Genomic DNA, 20,273 nt, shown 5'->3' with positions numbered 1-20,273 from the left:
GGGAAGGGACGAGAATGCAGGGATGTGAGCAAGGAAAGTGGGGTGTACCTGTTTGGCATAGACTAGATTGGCACAAGCCAATCATGAAATTGCACTTTCTAAAGCATAAAACAAACATTTATGTCTTGAATTAAGACATCATTTAAGGACATGTGGTGCACAGGAAGAGACATGCTGTTTTTCGGCATCTCTTTAAGCGTGCACTGCAGTTCCAGCATGCCTCCTCCTCTCCCCTCACCTCCTTCTTCAATCCACCCCAGCCCTTTAAAGAATCCTTAACATTGCTCCTTTCCAAATCACCTATGCACACAGGACACTGAAACAGGTTTAATGTTAGCGTATACCAGTGCTATAGGAAGATGATAAGAAATGGCATGTCTTTCAAAACTACAGGAAGCAGAGCTGAAGTGGTAGAAAAGAAACAAATGCTGATAGTCGGGAACAGCCAGCCTGAAAGGCAGATAACCACATCTGTGCGCATGAAATAGATGGAAGGTTAACTAAGATCACTAAGATCAAAATCCCCCAAATTCATCAGTCCAGGCCCTAAGTTATCTCTACAAATCGTATTTGCAGAATCTTTCATGGAACAAAACTTCAGGTTATTTCTTTAACTTACAGACAATAAGTTATAATTCAGACAACAGATTATTCCTTATAAATTTGCATCACAATTCTAACTTCAATGTAGAAAATTATTTTTATTTAATTTTGTGCTAAAAGTGTCCATTGTTAAATTATGGACTCAGACAAAGTGGTACTAAATTTTCTATTATACACAACTTTGCCATAGTGTGGCAATCCTTAATCATTTGAAAATACAAATACACTAAAATATAGTGTTTCAAGAACAGTAATATGGACATACTGAAGAGCTTTGTACCATAACCAGCAATCTGAAAAGTGCCTTCATTCCTGAAAAAGAACTGCTGTTAGATTTATTTAGTTTTTTAATTAAATGATGATTTTACAGCTTTGGGTTCTTTGTTGTTAAACTGTGATGGCAATGGTGATCTATTTAGAAGATAGTAATTGAAGAAGAAGCATTCTTCATGTGGTTTTGACCAAATATATTGTTAGAGATCAAAACAAAGATTTATAAAAACAAGTGATTAAAATTGCAGTTCAGAAAAAACACTTTGTAAAATACAATAACCCCCTTTTCAATAGCAAAGTAGATTCTGTACAGTTCTTCCATCTTAGCCGATGTTTACTGTAGCCTAGATGCACTGACTCCAGTAAAACAAATTGTAGGCAAAATGGGTTGGTGTTTGCAGAATTACAACCTATATACAGAAGTGCAGTTAGCATACTACAACTCAAAAACCTTTGAAAATTCAGTTTCATTGGCAGCAGACTTACAATGTATCTTACATTATTTAAAAGTAGGTTGCACCATAGAAAGGCTTTTGACAGAAGTGCTCAAAAAATGATTCAGTTATAGGAGAGTAACGCTTCAATCAGCTTCTCCCATCTGCAGAAATGCCACACAAATAAAAAAACCCAACACTTAAGTAAAACACTAAGATTTTATTAAAAATCCAAAATTTATTGCAAATTGTACTTTGCACTTTCCCTCCTTTCTTCATTTTTACATGACTTGTTGATATCCATTATTTTTTCACAGATGTACTTGTTGACTTTGGAGAGTCTCTGTGCAATTTCAGTTTCATCCACAGTTTCTTGTGCTATTCTATCATATAAACATTCTGGGGAGAAAAAAAAAAGAAAGAGATGAAAGAGCCATTAGGATATTTTTAGAAAATAATATCGCCCTGCTTTGGGCTAACTAGACAGCACTAAGCACTGTGTATAACTGTTGCAAGACAAAAGGAGCTTTCCTTGATTCATTGGCTATCTTGTCAAGGTCAAGATTTTTCACCAGACTTGACTCTCTGGCATAACCAATTTCCACTTATGCTGTGACTACATTAATAGGTTTTCTATAGAAAAGCAAGGCTAAATCAAGCCTTTTACAGTCAGTCCTGCCTGCCTCACATTTTATTTGTCCACAGCTCCACAGCAGATTTAGAATCGTTTCCCAGGTGAATGGTGTCACCAGAACTGTTGTTACCTACAGTTCCCTGTGAGTCACTCCTACCTTCACACCTTCAGGACAGTTAAGTAAATAATAATGGTTAGGAAGAGCAGCAGTAACCAATAGGAGAAGACATTAACTGAGTTATGTTATTCTTAAAATCTATTCAAATTACATTAATGTCTGTGTCTCTACCAGATGCCCTGTCCTGGGAATATTTTGCTTTTATTAGAAGATTAGTCAGGGTGAGAAACATCTTCTTGCACATTTGCACAGTACACTTAACTGGAGTACAAAAAGCAAGCAACAGTAATAACTGCAAAAGCAATGACAGCAATGAAAGTCGACACAATTCTGCTTCACAGAGTTGGTAGCTCAGTGCCAGAATCCTGCAGAAGCGACTGAAATCAGAGGTGGTGCAACAAACCCAACTCTTTAGTGACACGCAGGTTTGGTTTTTTTATTTTCTGGTTTTCATAACCAGAACAACATTTTTTTGTCATGTAGGCTTCCCAGATTGGTCAAACAAACTCTGTTCTACTTTGCCTAGTAATCTATTCCAGCAGCCGTTTATTGCTTCATATACAGAAAGCCACAGAGATTACAGCTTAATTAACATGGTTTACAACATTTCTAAAGAGTCATATTAAAAAGTTATGAAAATTAAGTACTATGCATGCTTTGTAGTTCATTTAGAAACCTCTCAGAAGTTTTTATAAAAGGTTATTTTGCATTAATAAGGTTTATAACAGTGCTCATGCATCATACTTCTTATAATTCCTTTATTACATACCACACAGTAGGGATTTTTAAGAAGCTAGAGTTATCAGACACATTAAGAGCTAATGCTGTTGTTCAAAAATCTATTTTAAATAAGTTAGTCTGTCCACAGAATGATGAGAACATTTAAAACGATGTCAATTTCATGTTGTAAGAGCTACTGAGTATAAAAGAAATAAAATTAATCAACATGCACCCTGACAGCTGAAACGCTAATCATCAGTAAACTATGATTTGAAATACAACACCTAAGAGGAGGCACATCACTGAGAACCTAAAGAAACCCAGAGCATTTGTAGGACACAAGCCTGCACTACAGGAATACTCCAGGTTGCAGCAGATCACCTAGTAAGGCGAACTTCCAGTAAAAGACAGGCTATGTTACTAGTTAAGCCACAATGTCAAGCAAGCAACCACTTGACAAAACTCATTCATCAGCTGTGAATCTGAAAGTCATCTGACCCAGACAGATCCATGATCATCACAGTTTCTCCTCTTCCATCTCTATGAGGGCCCACAGAAATAGTAGTTTAGTAGTCACACAAGGATGCTGGCTTAGGGGCTCTGGAGAGCAATTTGGGGGTTCTGCTTCTTTTTTGGCTTTATAGAAGCATAGATACTCCTTCTGACTGGACCGAAGATTCAAGCAGACCTCAAGACTAACAAGGAACTTTACTTCTCTCTGCCCTGCCCGACCCATTCATTGGCTACATAAACTCTAACTCCCTCACATTTCAGTCTGTCCACTTGCTACTCATTTGTTTTGTTGTTTTCTTCTCCACAACAAATTATTTGATCACTTCCAGCTTTCCACGAAACACTGCTGGCATGATGGGGCAAGGCAGGCTAACACTGATGCAAACGTAAAAGACACAACAACGTGGAAAATCATGGTTATGTGCCACTTAGTACCACTGGTACGGGAAGTCTGCCTGCTACCACCTAAAACACTGGCCACGCAGTAAAACCGGTTCAAGAGGAGACTGCGTAGGCCTGAGTCTAACAAACAGAGAATCAAAGACAAGATGGAAGAAACACTGGAAAGAGGAACATGGGAAACCAGGGTGTGGAACACTGGAATTCAAATGGCGGTCAAGGTTGGAAGCAAAAGTACAACAGAAAACATAGGAAAATGAGGAAATAGGGAGGAGCTGAAATGCTGGCGAGTGTGAAGGTATGGAAAAGAAGAGAGGGAAGGGCCCTATCTGCCTCTCACCATGTACTCCGAAAGTCACTGTAGTCAAAACAAGAGGAGTTAGAAGAAAGCCGTCATTTAACTGGCTCAAACAATAGAGTGGGCCTGACTGAAGCAGAGCAATCTTGCCAGCGGTACTGAGAAGCAACAGCCTCCAACAGAAAAACTAAAAAGTTCCCTGCAATGGGCCAGGGAGAAATAACTCCTCACTGCGTGCTTGTAAGTGTGCATCTGGGTAACCAATTCTCTTTCCCATTAGGAGCTGACAAGGGCAGTGATAGCTACAGTGTGGACTCCTTACATGGCCAGTACATCATTACCTTGATTCACGTGTTAGAATTGTACGAAAAGGTCCTGGCCAAAACTGGAAAATCAGCATGAACAGCTTGCACTTCCACATACATTCTTGAAGCAGTTAGTAAAAAAAACCAAAACAACCATGTCTTTGACTCATTTCTTACAAACTCAGAAAGATGACAGGACAAAGATCAGTTTCCAACTTTTCCCCATGCAACACAGACACGCACACACACTCAAAGAGGAATCATGTTTCTTATTTTCAACACATGGTACTTGCAAGGCAGTTTACAATAGCACTTAAAAAGTTCGTAGTTAAGAACACATAGCAACTTAGAACAGGAAATGCAGAATAACGAAGCTCAATCAAATAGGGAGATTTCTTTCAGCCCAACTGCAATTTAGTATGGACAGAAAACCTAAAAATCCAATTCCAGTATGTATTCCATGAGGAACAAACTCTGTTCTGACTTAAAAAGAAGCCTGAAATACCAAGACAGACAGAAATGAATGCAAAACACAAGCATGATGATACAAAGGGACTGAAATTCACTATTCATTTTAAATAAAGGAGAAGGCCTTCTCTCTCTCAAAGTACTGCATACGTGGACTCAGGCTTGCACTTACTGAAACTGTCATTGCAATTTTTCCTACCAGATTCACACTTCATGTTCAAATTCCAATTCAAGGGCAACAATTAATTTTTACTATTTCCATTTTCTCCTCTGAAAAGGGTAAAACTATTCTTTCTTGACTTTGAGGGTATGCCTATTTTCTATAGTCACAGCTATAATGGTTTCTGTGCCTCATGCCAGAGTTGGTTATAATCTGGCTGAAAAAATGTGGTAAAGCTACTCTCAGGCTTGTTAAGAGGAATATATGCATTTTAAAAATCATTATGCTATAAATGAATTCCAGAACAACATATTGTTCTCCAGGCTCAGAGTCCTGTCCTGCAACTGATTTAAAGTGATGATCTTCTTGAACCTTACTGAAGTCAATGTACAACTCTTCAGCTGTGAAGGCCTGCACTGTGCACAGCTATTGCAATGTGTTTTCCTTTTCCTGTACACCTATGCGCTTCACAATGCAATAGCAATCTGAATTACAGTTTGTAATCAGTTAATTTTATATGAGCTGAAAAGAAGCATCTTTCAACTCAGTGATTAATGGTTAAACTCCAAAGCGGGAAGCAAAAGTTTTCAAATAACCTACCTCTGACAATGCTTAATTTGTGAGGTGAGAGAGGTGGCTTGGGAACGGCATCTTTCTTTTTTTTGGTTGCAACTCCTGTGACACTTCTGTTCTTGAGAACATCTGTTCCCCAAATCATAACCGCTAGATTTTTTGTATACTTTGAATCTCCTTGTGTTACTTGCAGCTGGTGCCATTTCTCCTCATCTACCCAAATTCCACTGCCAAGATGGACCTAGAAGGTAGTAATAATAACAACTTATCTATGGTATGTAGCACACAACAGTATCCAAGTGCTGTAGGAACATTAATATTAGGTACTATAATAACAGTAATTAGGGCTGAACAAATCCATTTTGCCTGATTCTGAAACTTCTCCAACTTTGTGGGTTAGGGAGTTCAAGTCAACCTCTTGTATAATGTAGTTCCTTTTTGTATTCAATTCTTCTTACTTTTCACTTCCCCCCCTCCCCCCCCATAGCCTATCTCCTGAAGGACTACAGTCAGGAAGAGATAGAAGAAGGAAACAGTAAACACATCCAAGTATTATAAACGTATGCACAGCACATAAACCAAGCAGTTGCACCAGCCTAATTCAGGAGCAAGATGAACCATTGTCTTTGATATGAAAGTTTCCCTTTGGCTGAAACAGTCTTTACCCAGAGTATTCTCGGAGACAGTAGAGGAAAAGTATTTTCTATTTCTATTGTCTGTATCCTGCATCTGTTGGCAAAATTGAGCCTGATTGTTTTAAGTAGCTGGATGTGGAAAAGGGATTTTAAGAGCCCCAGTTTCAGTATAAGCCAAGAGAGATTGGAAGCTTTGTAAAACTTCCAATTCCAGCATGAAGTTCGTACACGATAGGCAATCAGTCTATCCAGGTGAATACTGTTCTGCGATAAGGCAATGATCCATTGCTGCAACATCATAAACTTTCCATTATCCACACAATGGGGAGTAAAGATATTTCATTAGATTTTCAAGTGGTAAAGCAAGATAATATAGGAAATGCAGTATGAAGCCATTGTAGTCTCTCCAAAAGGAAGCTGCTTGAGTCTAGTTGTGCTTATTAGTCTTGCTCAGCACTGACTGTGCTGGGTTGACTCCCACAGAGCTGTACCATCTCTCTACCCCAAAATTCCCACTGCTCTAGACTTACGATGAATGCAGGGTAAGACCCTGAGTACCATCCTTAAGCTGCCACTACGTACGTTTGAGCTGCTAGTCCTGATAAACAGGACACCATCAAGCAACAGCAAGGAAAAGAAGTTCACCAGTAATTAGCATGGGCCTGACATGAGTGTAACAAGGACATGAATGCTGTCCCTGTGTGAAACAACAGAGAACACCTCATACCTTGTATATATGCTCCTAATTACTGGAGTGCAGTCCATCACCTTAACTATCCCTGCACACAGAACATTTTGTTCACATGGTGATGAACTTGATTCGGTTGGGCCCACACTTGCTCATCATCCATAACAAGCTAATGCATGACCTAACTATTCTAATTACTGATACAAGTTCACTGCACTGGAAAAGAGGAAAACAGAACTTACTTTCAGATAATCTGTAAAAGTGCAAAACACAAAAAATATATATCAGTTTTTCCTATATATTGTTTTTCCTAAGATTCAGGTTTCATAATATCTCATCAAATGGAGGTTCTTTCTGCAACATCAACACTTCAATAAAAACTTACTGCCTCCTCATGATCAAAAAAAACTAAATCCTGTGAACAAAATTCTACGACAAAACTGCATTAGGAGACTCTGTTTGCCTTCACTGTTTTGCTCTTAGTTTTTTGTGGTTTTATCTCCTTCATGTGGCATTACATAAAGTGTGCCTGCTACCCATACAGATCTGAAAAGTAACACAGAAGTCCCATTAAATGCAATGAAAATCAGACAAAGCTACTGTAAAATTTTATATACTCATAATTTTACTGCCTGTATTCAATCAAATACCATTTCTTCTTTAAACAGAAACCCACTTTAATAATTAATAAGGGCTATAACCTGAAGAAATTTTTTAGTACGACAGCATCCTTTAAAAGCAACTAGCTGTTTAAAAACTTAAATAGGAAAATATGAATGCTTTGGCTACCAGCTACTTTATAAGAAACAAATGAGAAGTCTAACTTCCTTAGATTATAAAACCATAGAGCAAGCTGCGTCTCCAGCAGAATCTTCTAAGCTAAAGGGATTCTAAGAAGCTTTTCACAAGTCCACATGGTATTTAGATTCTGTAACAGGCAGAAATAAAACTTGTAAAAACCACAATATGAACATCCCTGTTTTTCCTTCCTTCTTTTTTGTCAAGCCTCTCTGTAAGTGCTTTAAAAAAAATTAAATAATCACACTCTGTTGGTGCTCTCTACATATTTTATAATACAACTTCAATCAGAGTGAGCAGTCTGCTCAGAAAACAATCATGTTACAATTCAGTTATTTCTGGTTTGATCTTGGAAAAAGTTATCTGTAAAAATGAATATAAGTTACTTAGAAAATAACTAAGATTAGGAACGTTGTGACATGCCAAATTAGCACGTCTGTATCACATTAGTTGTAGAGACTGCTGTATTTGATCAAAAAATCTGACTCCCCTCTGCCAAAATTAGGGCTTGTCTTCACTGAAGATTTAGTCTCTTAAGCTACTACATTATTCATTAGCTTTAAGTTACTTAAAAGAAAACAACAAGTTACAGCAAGTATTTTATTTACGTTTCAGACAGATCGTCTCACCTTTGAACATGCTTCATTTATTTAAAGAAGTCATTACTGGTATGAAACACCTATGGGAATGGCAACTACATGACAGACAGCCACAGACAGAGAAATCTTATGTCTCCCTTCTTCTATTTCTAGCAGTGTTATGGCAAGGAATTTAATCTGTCAGTGTCTCAGTTTACCTCTCTGTAACTCAGTACTGTTTCCTATTACTCCCAAAGCTATGTGAAGCTTACTGTACTCCAGATTCAGAAGCCATTTCCTTCTTGCTGGAAGAGCTGCCCCTGGGCCAGACCCTTGGCTTGATGAAATCAATGGGAACTTTACCACCAATTTCAGCAACTGCAGAATCAACCTTCAAGCACAATGCAACAGAAACAACAGCAAATTCAAAGCAATGCTCACCGCTGTAACTGTGCTAATGTGGGCAACGTATCTAAAATGTCTAAGATGTATCTCAGAAGATGAACTATGTTTATTGTTGGTGGGGTTTTTTTTTTTCTTTCTTTTCTTTAAATGAATGCCACAGGCTCTTTTTCAGTAACTATTCTCCCTCTAGAGGGGACAGATTTATCTGCTTTGAAGGAATCCTACCTAAGATCAGATTAGATGCCACAAAGGGCAAGATTTCTAAAAACGTATTTCAACTACTCCAGTGGTGCATGTCAATAAAGCAGTAATGAAAAAAAGGCATAAATAAGGAAAACTGAGACACCCCACCCCCTCCCCATCACGCAAAATACATTATTAGTTCACATTTCTGGCATCTGAGCTGACTGAAGCCCCAGTAAATAAGCAAATTTAAAGAAAAAATAAAATTACGAAAAGAAAGTTAAAGAGATACTATTATCTGTAAAGGCAGAGAAAACTTCAGCAACGGAAGTGCCAAGAAGGTGGCAGATGAAATGATGGTCAAGAAAAGCTGCATACAAATACTAAAGGACATGCCCTATCCCACAGACCTTAAGCAAAAAAAAAAAATGGTAGGTAAACCAAATTCTCACAGCAATATATTCTAAGTTTTCATTGCACAGATACGCACAAAATATACAAGCAAATGACATGTTAAATACATTAGGTGAGAAGAGCTATCTGAACCAAATACCTGTCAACCTGCCAAGATTATACTATTTTTCACATACATCTTGTCCCCAACAATTATGTTAAATTCATCTTCAAGAATGACAGACACTTATGCAGTCAATCTCAACACAAATCTGAAAAAGTAGTATTTTGTGCCATTTCGTCAGTAAATCTGTTGTATGACAAGGCTGAAATGGACACTTCTTCCTTAAAGGTTCTCAGGTTATGGTACCAAATGCATACAAATCCTAAGGAACAGGATCTGCATAGGCAATTCTAAAGGACATAGTTTTGTAAAAGAAACGTGAACGTGATGTTCATTTAGTGGTAATGGCAACAACTATAAAAGCAGGTAGATGAGCGGACAATGTGTTAAACATGCTGAAGTTTGAAGAGCTATCAGTGGGGTGCTGGCAAACTACAGCTACATGGTATTTTACCAACTTTATATGTCACTGGAAAGTTGCTTTACATTAGGCTCAATTCAGTGGCGATGCTCCAACCAGACTGAAGGGAGCCCATTTTCATTCCAGGGTTCAAAATTATCTACTCAAATTCAAGCAAAACATGACGGCATCTCTGCATTTTGACTACAACACATTAAAATATTAAGGATCTTTTAGGAAAAAGTATTTCTGTTAAACAGACTAATGTAACTTTATAATGTGGGCTACTGACTTTGGACTGTATTTGGTGGATTTATTTATGTCACCAACTGAAGACTACACCAATTTGCTTTTTGCAGCATGCATATTTAATATCATATTCTTTGTGTTATCCAGCATTCAATGTTCTCATCACTGAGGATAATGTTCTGTGCTGTTCATACTTATGTAATTTCATAATTCTCCTCAGCATAATAGCACAGCTTTATGACAACTGAGGAAGTTTGTATAAGCTGCTACCATGCAAAACACCTGAGATTATAATTCCACAAGTAAATCACCTGTTGGACATTTACAAATTAATCATGCTATATTTAATTTAAAATACCTTTCCATTCTCGAGAATATACTTGTCCATTACTGGAACAGGGGCAGGATAGTACGTTGATGTATTTGCTTCCTCACTGAAGGTCTTCTGTACCTCGGGTTCAGGCTCAATTGGCTCTGGTTTTACTTTTTCAAGCTCAATGGCAGGTCCTAGACAGTTAAGAAAAGAGAGCTGTCTGCTATCCCAGAGAACATGAAATCAATCACTTCATCACCCAGGGTTAGCATAAAATTACATGTTAGTCATGCTCATTTTAAAGTCAGAAAGAGTCTAAACCAAAATCTTACTTCTGAACACCAACCAATAAAAGCAGGATAAGTAACTCTGTTTTATAAACATCAAAATGTTTAATTTTAATTTAAATGTTTAATTTTATTCTTAAAGCATACAGACAATTACAAATATGGGTAAGATTGCTTCAGTGCACACTATGGAAATTATGCTAAAATGAGACTGAAATTATAAACCAAAAGCAACAATAGTAATTCTTCAAATAAGAATTACTATATAGCTGCATAGAAACCTGCATAATTTACTGTGCTAATTACATAAGTTATCCACGTAGAACCAGAAATTTGAGAGAAATTTGAAATCTGTTTAGATATAACAGAGATATATTAAAAAGTGATGATCTGCAGAAATGCGACAAAGGAAACAGGCTACTTAGCTAATGTATCATGCACAGGGAGTATCCAAGGTGAAAAACCCCCACATAAATTAGAATTTTGATTGTCCAATCCATCCAACACATTGTAATCAACAAAACTTAAGCACAGATTAAACAACTGAACACTACTAAGCATGTATTTGAGGCTTCAAAGCAGGATAATTATTTTGTCAGCCATCGACTTTTCAAATCAAGTTTATAAAGTGTTTCTAAAAAGAACAAAATAAAATAATTTTTGATCTGGATTTCATCATTCCATTCATTACAGTGGTTACACCAGAAGTCTAGGAACAGGCTATGGTCCCAAGTCTATCATTTCTCTTGATGTCTGTCTCTAGGATCATGAGAAGCTCCAGCAGTCACTTAAGTTCCATGCAGGGACGGTGGTTTGTTAACAGCAAGGCTGACAGCTTAGACCCACGGCACCATGGTAATCAGCCACTTCCATGAACTTTAAGGATAAGCTCACCCACTTGTAAGAACTATATTGTACCCAAGTTGGTGCTGAGAGCATTGTAGCACTCTGTACCCCAACAATGACATCTTCCAACAAATGAGAATTCAGTAACCAGGTCACTGTCACGGTTCAGCATCCCTCCTCAGTGTTTGTGCACACAGACCAAGCCCTGAATTGATCTAACTCTGCAAGTCAAGCTGGCACCAGAACTCATGTCTTCAGTCACGTATCTTAAACAGTTCCTGTACCTGGAACAAGCAAAGCATTCATTCCTCCTACTTTGTGCAGTTTCATGTAGCAATTATAATACAACAATATCAACATTTCCTCCACTGTCAGTACTTGACATTTACCCTATAGCTTATTTCTACACCTATATAGCTGGCTAAATGTTCTCAGCTGACTGCCAGTTGACACTCAGCAACAAGTAAAGGTTGTCTCGGCAACTCAGACAACCTTATACAGCAGTGCCACCAGAAAGAGTATCTTAAGAGTCATATGCAATGTAAGCATTGCACAAGTAGAGAAATCACAAAATACACACCCATTGGCATTATAATTTAATAGTAATCTTAATAAGCACCTCTACTATCACACATATACAATAGTACTGCCGAGACAAACTGAACTTCCTAAACTTGAGACTACTAAACTGATTCAGACTAGAGGAAAGACCTGGACTGATTAAACCACCTAAAGCCCACACATATCTTGGTGTGGGCACACCTGAACAAGCAGATGCAGTGATGTAACTGCCAGTGTGAACTTAGGAAGACCTTTTAGTTGTTACTTGAAAAAAACATTATTTAGCCAAGTGCTATTTTGAGTTTTCTTATACTTTGAAAGTCACCTTGAGGAAGACAGCTAAGTACAACCACCTTCTGAGAAGGAAATGTTGATCTCAGTTTAAACGCTTTTACTAGTTGCTATTTAGAAGTCTGATTTGTTTATAGTCATATATTGACACAGCTAGGATTTGGTTTCCGGAGTTCCCCAAGAAAAACAGCTGAAGTCCACAATAACCATAGCTCTAAGAAGTCAGGAAAACCTCCGCCGCAATTCATGCTTTACTGCTTGCTTAGAAGTCACCAACAGATTGATTTTTTTCTTCCCAAAGAGCAATCTGTCTCTAACTAGGTAGTCTTCACAGCTACTTTCACCAACTACTGAAGACAGCATTTTCCACCCTGCATGTTGTGAATTAGATATGCAACCTGCATTAATGCTTCACTGCTAATGGGAGTTTGCATGCCCAATTTACCACACACCACACTTTAGAAGTTTCCTCTCTCTGTACGTCTCATGCTGTGTGTCTCACTTTAAAGATGATGAGACATACAAAGATATATGCCACTGTCTAAAAGCTGAACAGTGATATAATAAGGATCATAAAAAAAATAATAAAGACAATTCCTCAGAATGCAAAAAGGAAACAATGTTTTATTTCATATTTTTTCTCCTTCCGACTGTCAAGTTTCCACAATCTCTGAGGAGCCAGCAACTTCAAACAGAAGATGAGGAGGCAGAAGACTTCCCTTCATCACCTTTTCCTAAAAATGCATCTTAGGCTACATGCTACTCAAAAAATCAGTAAATAAGCCAAAATAAATTAATTGATAAAGTGGTTGACATACATTTGTAAGCAGCAAGCTGCTTTTCCACATGGTCTGCCAGAATCTGAACAAAAACAGGAGTCTGAGAAGTGGCAACATTATATATATATATGGTACTTCAAGTACTCACGCTTGATAGAAACCTTGGAATTTTGTTACATCAAAAAAGTTGACTCTAGAAAAGCTGAATAATAGTAATTCCTTACATGTGGTGAGACACAAATGGCATTTGTACTCCCTATTCTGATGGTAGCTCCCAAGACGCCATAAACTGGATCACTGAAATTAAACCGGATTAAGAATAACCACTTGAGGGGCTATGTGCATGTTGATGAATTGGACAGAGCATTGGGTGACAGAGCCTAGTGTGAGGCATCCCTGTCCATGGCAGGCGGGTTGGAACTAGATGATCTTAAGGTCGTTTCCACCTCAAACCATTCTATGACTCTATGAACGAATGTTGTTGAATGAAAGTTAATATACTGCCTGACTCTGGAGCAACACTACATCTTAACAATGCAACATGAAAACAAAGGCTTTATAATGGGGACAAACAACACCCAAACATTATCCCTGATAAAACTTCACTACTTCTGGCTATATACAACCATAGTAAACTGCACTGATCTTGCCCTGGAGACAACTATTTTTTTTTTAAGTTATTGAAATTTTTCTTTTGCAAGAAAAGAATTGGGATTCTATCCCAAAGCAGGAAAGGGAAAAGTGGCTTTTGATGGACACATTTTTCTGGGAGCTCAGCTGAGGGATTCTGTAAGCAGTTTAACGACAGTCATAACATTTCCCCACTGCTTTGGTCCCTAGAGCCTTGGTCAAATGCCTGCCTCCTCCAGGAAAAGAATCTGTTGGGCAACAGCATATCAAAATCATAAAGAAGCCTCATTATATCCACATGGATCAGTACCTATTTTACTACTGTCATTTGCCGCATGTGCTTTCAAGGCTCTTTTAAAACAAAGAGCAATTCGGTGTCACCATGTGGAAGATTGAGTACCTCACTCTTCACACAAGACTGGCTCAAGTTTAGTAACAGAGATGAAGGCCTGTGTCTCAAGTAGAATACACCGACTTCCAGCTTCTCACTGAAATCAACATGTTGATGGGATATTAGGAGACTGAATACTTGACTGAATGTTAGCTCAAGAGGCTGCTCTATATCTGATCTGCAAGTTTAAAATGGCAACAGGCACGCATTTCCCACAGCTGCAATTCATCAGCACAAAACAGCTGTCATCTCATGCAAAGAAATCAGAAGTCTCCAAGGTGAAACAGAAATGCAATTAGTTTGCATTAAGTCCAGCCTGCTAGAAGTGCAGCGGAACATAAATTACATGTAATTTGAAACTCTGGGTTTAAGAGATTGCTGCAACAACTGAAGATGAATTTGGGATTTAATCTGTTTTCTGAACAACTTTCAGAGATTACTCACACACCCAAATATAATTCATTTATAAGATGGGAAAGTAAGGAAGACTAAAGAAGTCTTTACATATCTATTTCTTGATTAAAAGTAGCACATTTTCATACCATCATCAGACTTTCTAATCTATAATGTGCTGAAGATGTCTCCCTTTCTAATCACTCCTAAATTTTGTATTGAACTTTCTAAAATCTGGTTGTTTCTCTACTGTGAATGAGGCTACAAGGAAAGGCAATAGAGTCATCAGTGGTTAATAGATTTGAGTCTTAGGTAACACACCCTGTGAAGGACACAGCCCATAGGACCAAATTCTACCTTTGTCATCCAGGAAAAGTTCCACACAAATAGTAATAACATGGGATTTTTTTGAAGTTACCTAAAATTCATATTTGTCTAGATGTGCGATTAAAAGAACTTGTCTTCAGTGTAATCAAGAATTATTTTCATTTGTAAATTGGGTGCTAGAAGAATACAAAGGAAATACAAAGGAAATTCAAGCCCAGTATTTAAAGAAGATTCAGCATCTTTTCCAAGAGACTTTAATTATCTGGGTGGGTTTTCTTGTTTTTCCTTTTTCTCTTTCTTTTCTTCTAAGCTTTCTTGACTCATCACAAGTAAAAACAATAAAACAATATATCCTTTCTTAAAGTGAAAGCAATGAGACAGAATTCAGAAGCTGTCTTCGTTTCATTGATGGTCTCACCACTCAAACTGCTGTCAAGTCTACCAACTAAATTGGTATTTTACACTGTTCAGCCCCATTGCCTACTAACATCTGGCTGGTGCTCCATTCACATAAATTCCAGCTAACTACTTGCAGATGAAGAAACATCTTTCCATCCAAGGAAAATTTTAGAAAGCTCAGTGGAATCTACTGCCAACCACATTGTGTTTTTCAGCCTGTGGAACCCTTGCCTCTTCAGTTTTATTTTAAAAGTTAAACTAGAATGTTTATAATGACATTTTACTTATGCACAGTGTAACAATAATGAGCATTCACAATCAGACACCCATTTTAAATCATCAGATGCTACTTCAAGAACCTGGCTCCAAACCTGCAGGCACACCTTAACACATGCTACAGCACAGCACATGCTCTCCCAGGTTCAGGCTGGTACATGAACATAACTCAGACCCACATGCAAATCACATGCACTCATTCGAGTCAACTAGAAGAGCCAGTACCCAACTTACATGCAAAAATTAAGTTTCCAGATACACAAAGGCAGACATAAGAAAAAGCATGCTAAGTTCATATGCACAAATTTTAACCAAGTTTCAGTCACCAAGCAAACCTTCAACACAGCAGCACCACATTCTAACAGCAAGTAAATATATATTAGTAAAATATCTGAAGGTATTCCAAGGGTACCATCTTCAATGAAAAGATGAACTTTTTATTTTGTCTTTTTTTCCCATTTATTCCAACATAATGGTTAAATAATTGTTATAAACCAAAACAAATGAGCAATTGACTCGAGATATTTAAAAGTTAAATCCAAATTACACAAACCTGCATTTTGTAACAAGCGCTGATGAACGGGACACTAACAGAAAAAGTTTTTTAATGTTTCTGTAACAATCCATTGTTTTTCAAATAGCACGGCTGTTTAAAGCCACTGCTAAGAAGTTAGGAATATATCACATTCTAATGAGCTACTAATGTGAAGAGTGGGCAGAAAATGGAAGGTAACACAGTCACTTACATAACAATAAACAGACTCCCTAACTGAAAAGAATCGTTTTTAGCCCAAATATTCATTCCAGTGCCTTTTCTTTCTTCTTTTTTTTTCTTCTTTTTAAACTGGAACATATTGGTGTATTTTGCAGATGACGCTTTATTATCTTTTTCAGCATATACGGGAAGGTCAGCAACTCTTTAAAATACAGCTGCTTAAAATGGAACTCTGATTCAACCATACCAACAAAGACCCCTACTATCATTAAAGAAAAACCCAGACGTACATAGCATACAAATTCAACACATATTATACAGCCACAGCAGAAAAACCCTTTTAACATTCAATGTCCAGTTTAACAACTGCTATTCTTCAAATACGTTTCCGTTACTACTGATCACACTTGCAAAATTCATTAAAACTAGTCCCATTTAAGTCCGGCACTTACCACTACCTAGTCTTAGAAGAAGTACATCCTGGAGTCTCCTGTTCAAGTCTCTGAGCTCTTTCATTTCTGACACGAGTGCCCCATACTCCTTTAGCTTCTTTGCCTGTTGCACAAGCTGTCTCCGTGTTCTCTCAAGCTCCTGTTGAATATGTCTCATTTCTTCTTGTTGCTGTTGGTAACTCCTCAGCAATTCTTCATACAGGATCCGAGGAACTACAGCATCGTCCATATTGTTCATGCCTTCTGAAGACTCCATAAAAGCCTCCTCAGGGCTGGAAGTATTACTGAGACTCATCCCATTCTGTTTTTCAAGGCGAGCAACAACTGCTTCAATGCTTTTGTGTGTTCCTTCACTTTGTTTCCTCCCATCTTGTCTCTGCACGTGACAATAAAAAAAATAAATAAATTAGGAGAGCAGTAAGATGCAATAAAATAAAAATTCTTCAGACTTGGGAACTGTTAATATTCTCGTTTTCCAAAAAAAAGCAAGACAAAGTCTGCCTGCAAAAATGTTTTGCCTAACAGATTCTTGTGGATACACATCATAACTATCACACACATGTAATTCAGCTAGATGCTGAATATATAAACTTCTGAGGCAGTTAAAGGCCTTTTTTCCTGCATTTGTGTAACACCTGCAAGCTCAGTGTATAAATAGGTCACTTGACTCCCTATATAAAGATAATAAAATTCTCAAAAAAAAAAAAAAAAAGAAAAAAGCAGATCTGGATCTGTTTTCCTTTAAAGTTTACCTCTAACATTTAGATTTCTGACAGCAACTGACTTTCTGATAAATTAAGAATCAACTATGAGCTACGTTTGTCACCTGTAATGACAGAGATGAAAGTTGCATACTGCTGTTTTGAGAGCAGAGGGCTTGTCCTTCCCACACTTTAGGAGACAAAACCTTCTCTGACTACTCCTCTGGCACATTCACCCAACTGCCTGATGCAAGTGACTGAGTTAACACAATCAGCAAACACTGAAAAGGAATTAAAAAGACAGAAGCTGGACACAGAAATTTATCAGCCACCTCATCTCCCTCAGCAGTTGATTACTTCTATATTAGTACTGCATTGCAGAGGCTTCATGTCCTTTGAACTCTCAGCATAAATTTACCTTCAGTTCCAAACACTACAAATTAAAGCACACCTCTTTTCGGGGGTCTGGATAGGGCACTAAAACGTGACAGTAGGGGTAAAAGTCACTAAGTTTTATTGGCCAAATACGGGAAAAGCATTGAACTTCCAAGCAACTGAAAGGAAAGCAAATGTAGCTCATACGTTAGAGATAAGAAGCTGACACTTATCAATTCCCATGCCACAATATCCATGAGTAATGTAGCAGAAAATGAGACTATTTTATGTTATACCTGTCCCATGCATATTCTAAAAGAAAATTAAAATAATTAAATAAAAATAAATGGTGTCCCACCATAAAGAAATGTACTAGTATCATTCCTACAGCTGCAAAACACATGAAGCCACAGAGCAGTATTTTATTATGAAGGTTGGCAGACTTTTAAAGAAATCATTAGATATCAAGAAATAAATGCATTTACATAGTGGGTTTCTGGCATGTGGACCTAAAAAGACAACTGGCAGTTATAAAGGAGGGATGCAGTCCTGTCAGTTGTTCTTCTCACTACTGCTGTAGTTAGGAACTCTCAGCACACCCCTTCCAATTCCAAACAAGCAGCATGCAATGGGTCACAAGTGCCACTGAGAGCAGCTGCTAGACATTCATGTAACTGGTGACTTTTAAAGCATTTTGGGCCAAAGTGGAAGAGCAATTACACTGTGCAGATGGTATACACAGGAAAACGTTCAATTGCACATACAGCAGGTTCTGAAAACCTGTATCCCTGCCCCCAGCTCCCAATCTGACCCAATTTCAGCAAACACAATGTTTTAAGGGGATTAAAAGCAGGCCTGGAATTTTTAAGCTATAGCATCTGTATATGCCCCAAGCACTTCAAAGAAAAAATATAAAGAAAAAAAGAGAAAAAAAAGGAAAAAAAAATAAAGTCAGGAAAAATAATAATAGTAAAAAAATAAATATGAATTTAAAAGAAAAGGTAAAACTTCAGTACCTTACTGTGTCTAAGCTCCACATCTTCTTCCCCATAATCTGTAACCTCCCCAGCTTCTTCTACGTGATTGAGAGAGAGTTTGGGGATTTTAATTTTCTTCTGCATCACACTGTTCTCAAGGTCAGTTTTGTCCTCTAAAATGTATATTGAAAATAAAATTTTATTACATTAGTCAGTGTTCTTACTTCCAAATACTACACAATTTAGGCAAGATCAGTTAAAGAAGAAAACAACCCTCCCATGCTCCAATCCCTTCATAATACTATGATCAAATTAAGGCATGGTGTAACTCAGCTGATGCTCACTGACAATTCTAGAGTTTCAACAGGGGATCAATCTGACCAAAGAGAAGAACAAATATTGTAAAACGCCAAGCTGAATTCATGTAAGTGATCAAAAGTGTCATCACTAAAAGTTAAAGATGCTGTAAATGAAACAACTTCCTAGAAACCATCCGTATTGCTTTAAATTATGTTTACCAACAGTATTTTCATATTCACAATCCACTGAATCCATTACAGTTCAAACTGCGCTTAGGTTTAAAGAGAAAACAAACTCGGTAATTCATCCTACACCCTAACCATCATCTGTCAGCAGTACAGATCTATTTGCACACTCCGCAGAGTCTGCTGTTCTGCAAAATGGAGGGCTGGAAAAGGGGATGCTGCAGGACAGGTTGAAAGGGCATTAGAGAAAAGCTGCATCTGGACCAAGTCTGTTACAAGATTCCCATGTGATCCCTATTTCATTAGTTAATGTACTATTCCTTTTTCTTTAAGACACACAAAGCCGAGAAATGGTTATACTACTCTTTGAATCTCATTAAAAAAATAAAAAAGAGGTAAACCATTTTCAAGTCTAACATCTCTCAAAATAAGTGCTTCAAAGCATTATTCTTAAAGTAAGTTTTAAGTACTTTAATATTCCTGAAAAGGTGCATAGGCAACAGGGAATCAAGAGTAAATAAAGTCTCCTCAAATGTGATGCATAAAATTCTTGCAGAGCAAACAAGGTCTAAAAAGATTCACAAGCTTGGTTAACTGTTCAAGACACTGACAAAGAAAAACACATTTAAACTCTGAAGTGTTGTCTTTGTACATTGAAAGCTTATGAATAAGAAAACATTTTGAGCCTTATCCACCTGCAAACTGCATTTCACAAAGTGTCCCATGAATATCTTTGAAAGTGCCAATGGGGATGACATTTGTGAGTGCTAAGTTGCACTGACTTTTGCTTTCTCAAATTAGCATCTCTCCACAGGACCTCAAAATGGTTAGTGTTGACAGTGTAGAAAAGGGAAACAAAGGTAAATCACTGTTTAATGAGGAGCAAGGCATTCATTAGAAATGAATTACACAGATGAATGCAATTCATTTTGTTACAGATAGAAATGGATCTCTTGTAGGCAAATGCTGATATTACAGCCCAAGGCTATGTAAAGAGAATAGGCATAGAACATGCAGAATAAGACATTAGACAACCTGAAATGAAATGCAGATGGTAGCAATAAATACTAAGACAGATGCAAAATGAAACAGATAAACAACAACAACAACAAAAACAAACAGCT

General features: G+C 37.5%; 1 protein-coding gene across 9 annotated transcripts in view; it reads right to left on the bottom strand.

The window, feature by feature from the left end:
* The window catches only part of BEND5 (BEN domain containing 5), a 977,708-nt gene that overhangs the window by 355,351 nt on the left and 602,084 nt on the right, over positions 1-20,273 (bottom strand). For 5 of the 9 annotated variants that reach the window (XM_065673378.1, XM_065673379.1, XM_065673384.1 and 2 more), the window contains 5 exons: positions 18,704-18,837; positions 16,612-16,987; positions 10,310-10,458; positions 5,526-5,739; positions 1,516-1,709 (listed from right to left, as the gene is read on the bottom strand). The exons of 2 other annotated variants lie outside the window; for them this stretch is intronic. In XM_065673378.1, the coding sequence (XP_065529450.1) occupies positions 1,549-1,709; positions 5,526-5,739; positions 10,310-10,458; positions 16,612-16,987; positions 18,704-18,837 (1,034 nt within the window). In that variant the 3' untranslated portion in view covers positions 1,516-1,548. Of the gene's footprint in view, positions 1-1,515; positions 1,710-5,525; positions 5,740-10,309; positions 10,459-16,611; positions 16,988-18,703; positions 18,838-20,273 lie in introns of those variants that run through there. 2 more of the 9 variants (XM_065673380.1, XM_065673386.1) reach the window with 2 other exon arrangements.

Source organism: Lathamus discolor, chromosome 3, assembly GCF_037157495.1.
Source record: "Lathamus discolor isolate bLatDis1 chromosome 3, bLatDis1.hap1, whole genome shotgun sequence".
NCBI lineage: Eukaryota > Metazoa > Chordata > Aves > Psittaciformes > Psittacidae > Lathamus > Lathamus discolor.
This window is presented reverse-complemented; position numbering and strand designations above follow the sequence as displayed.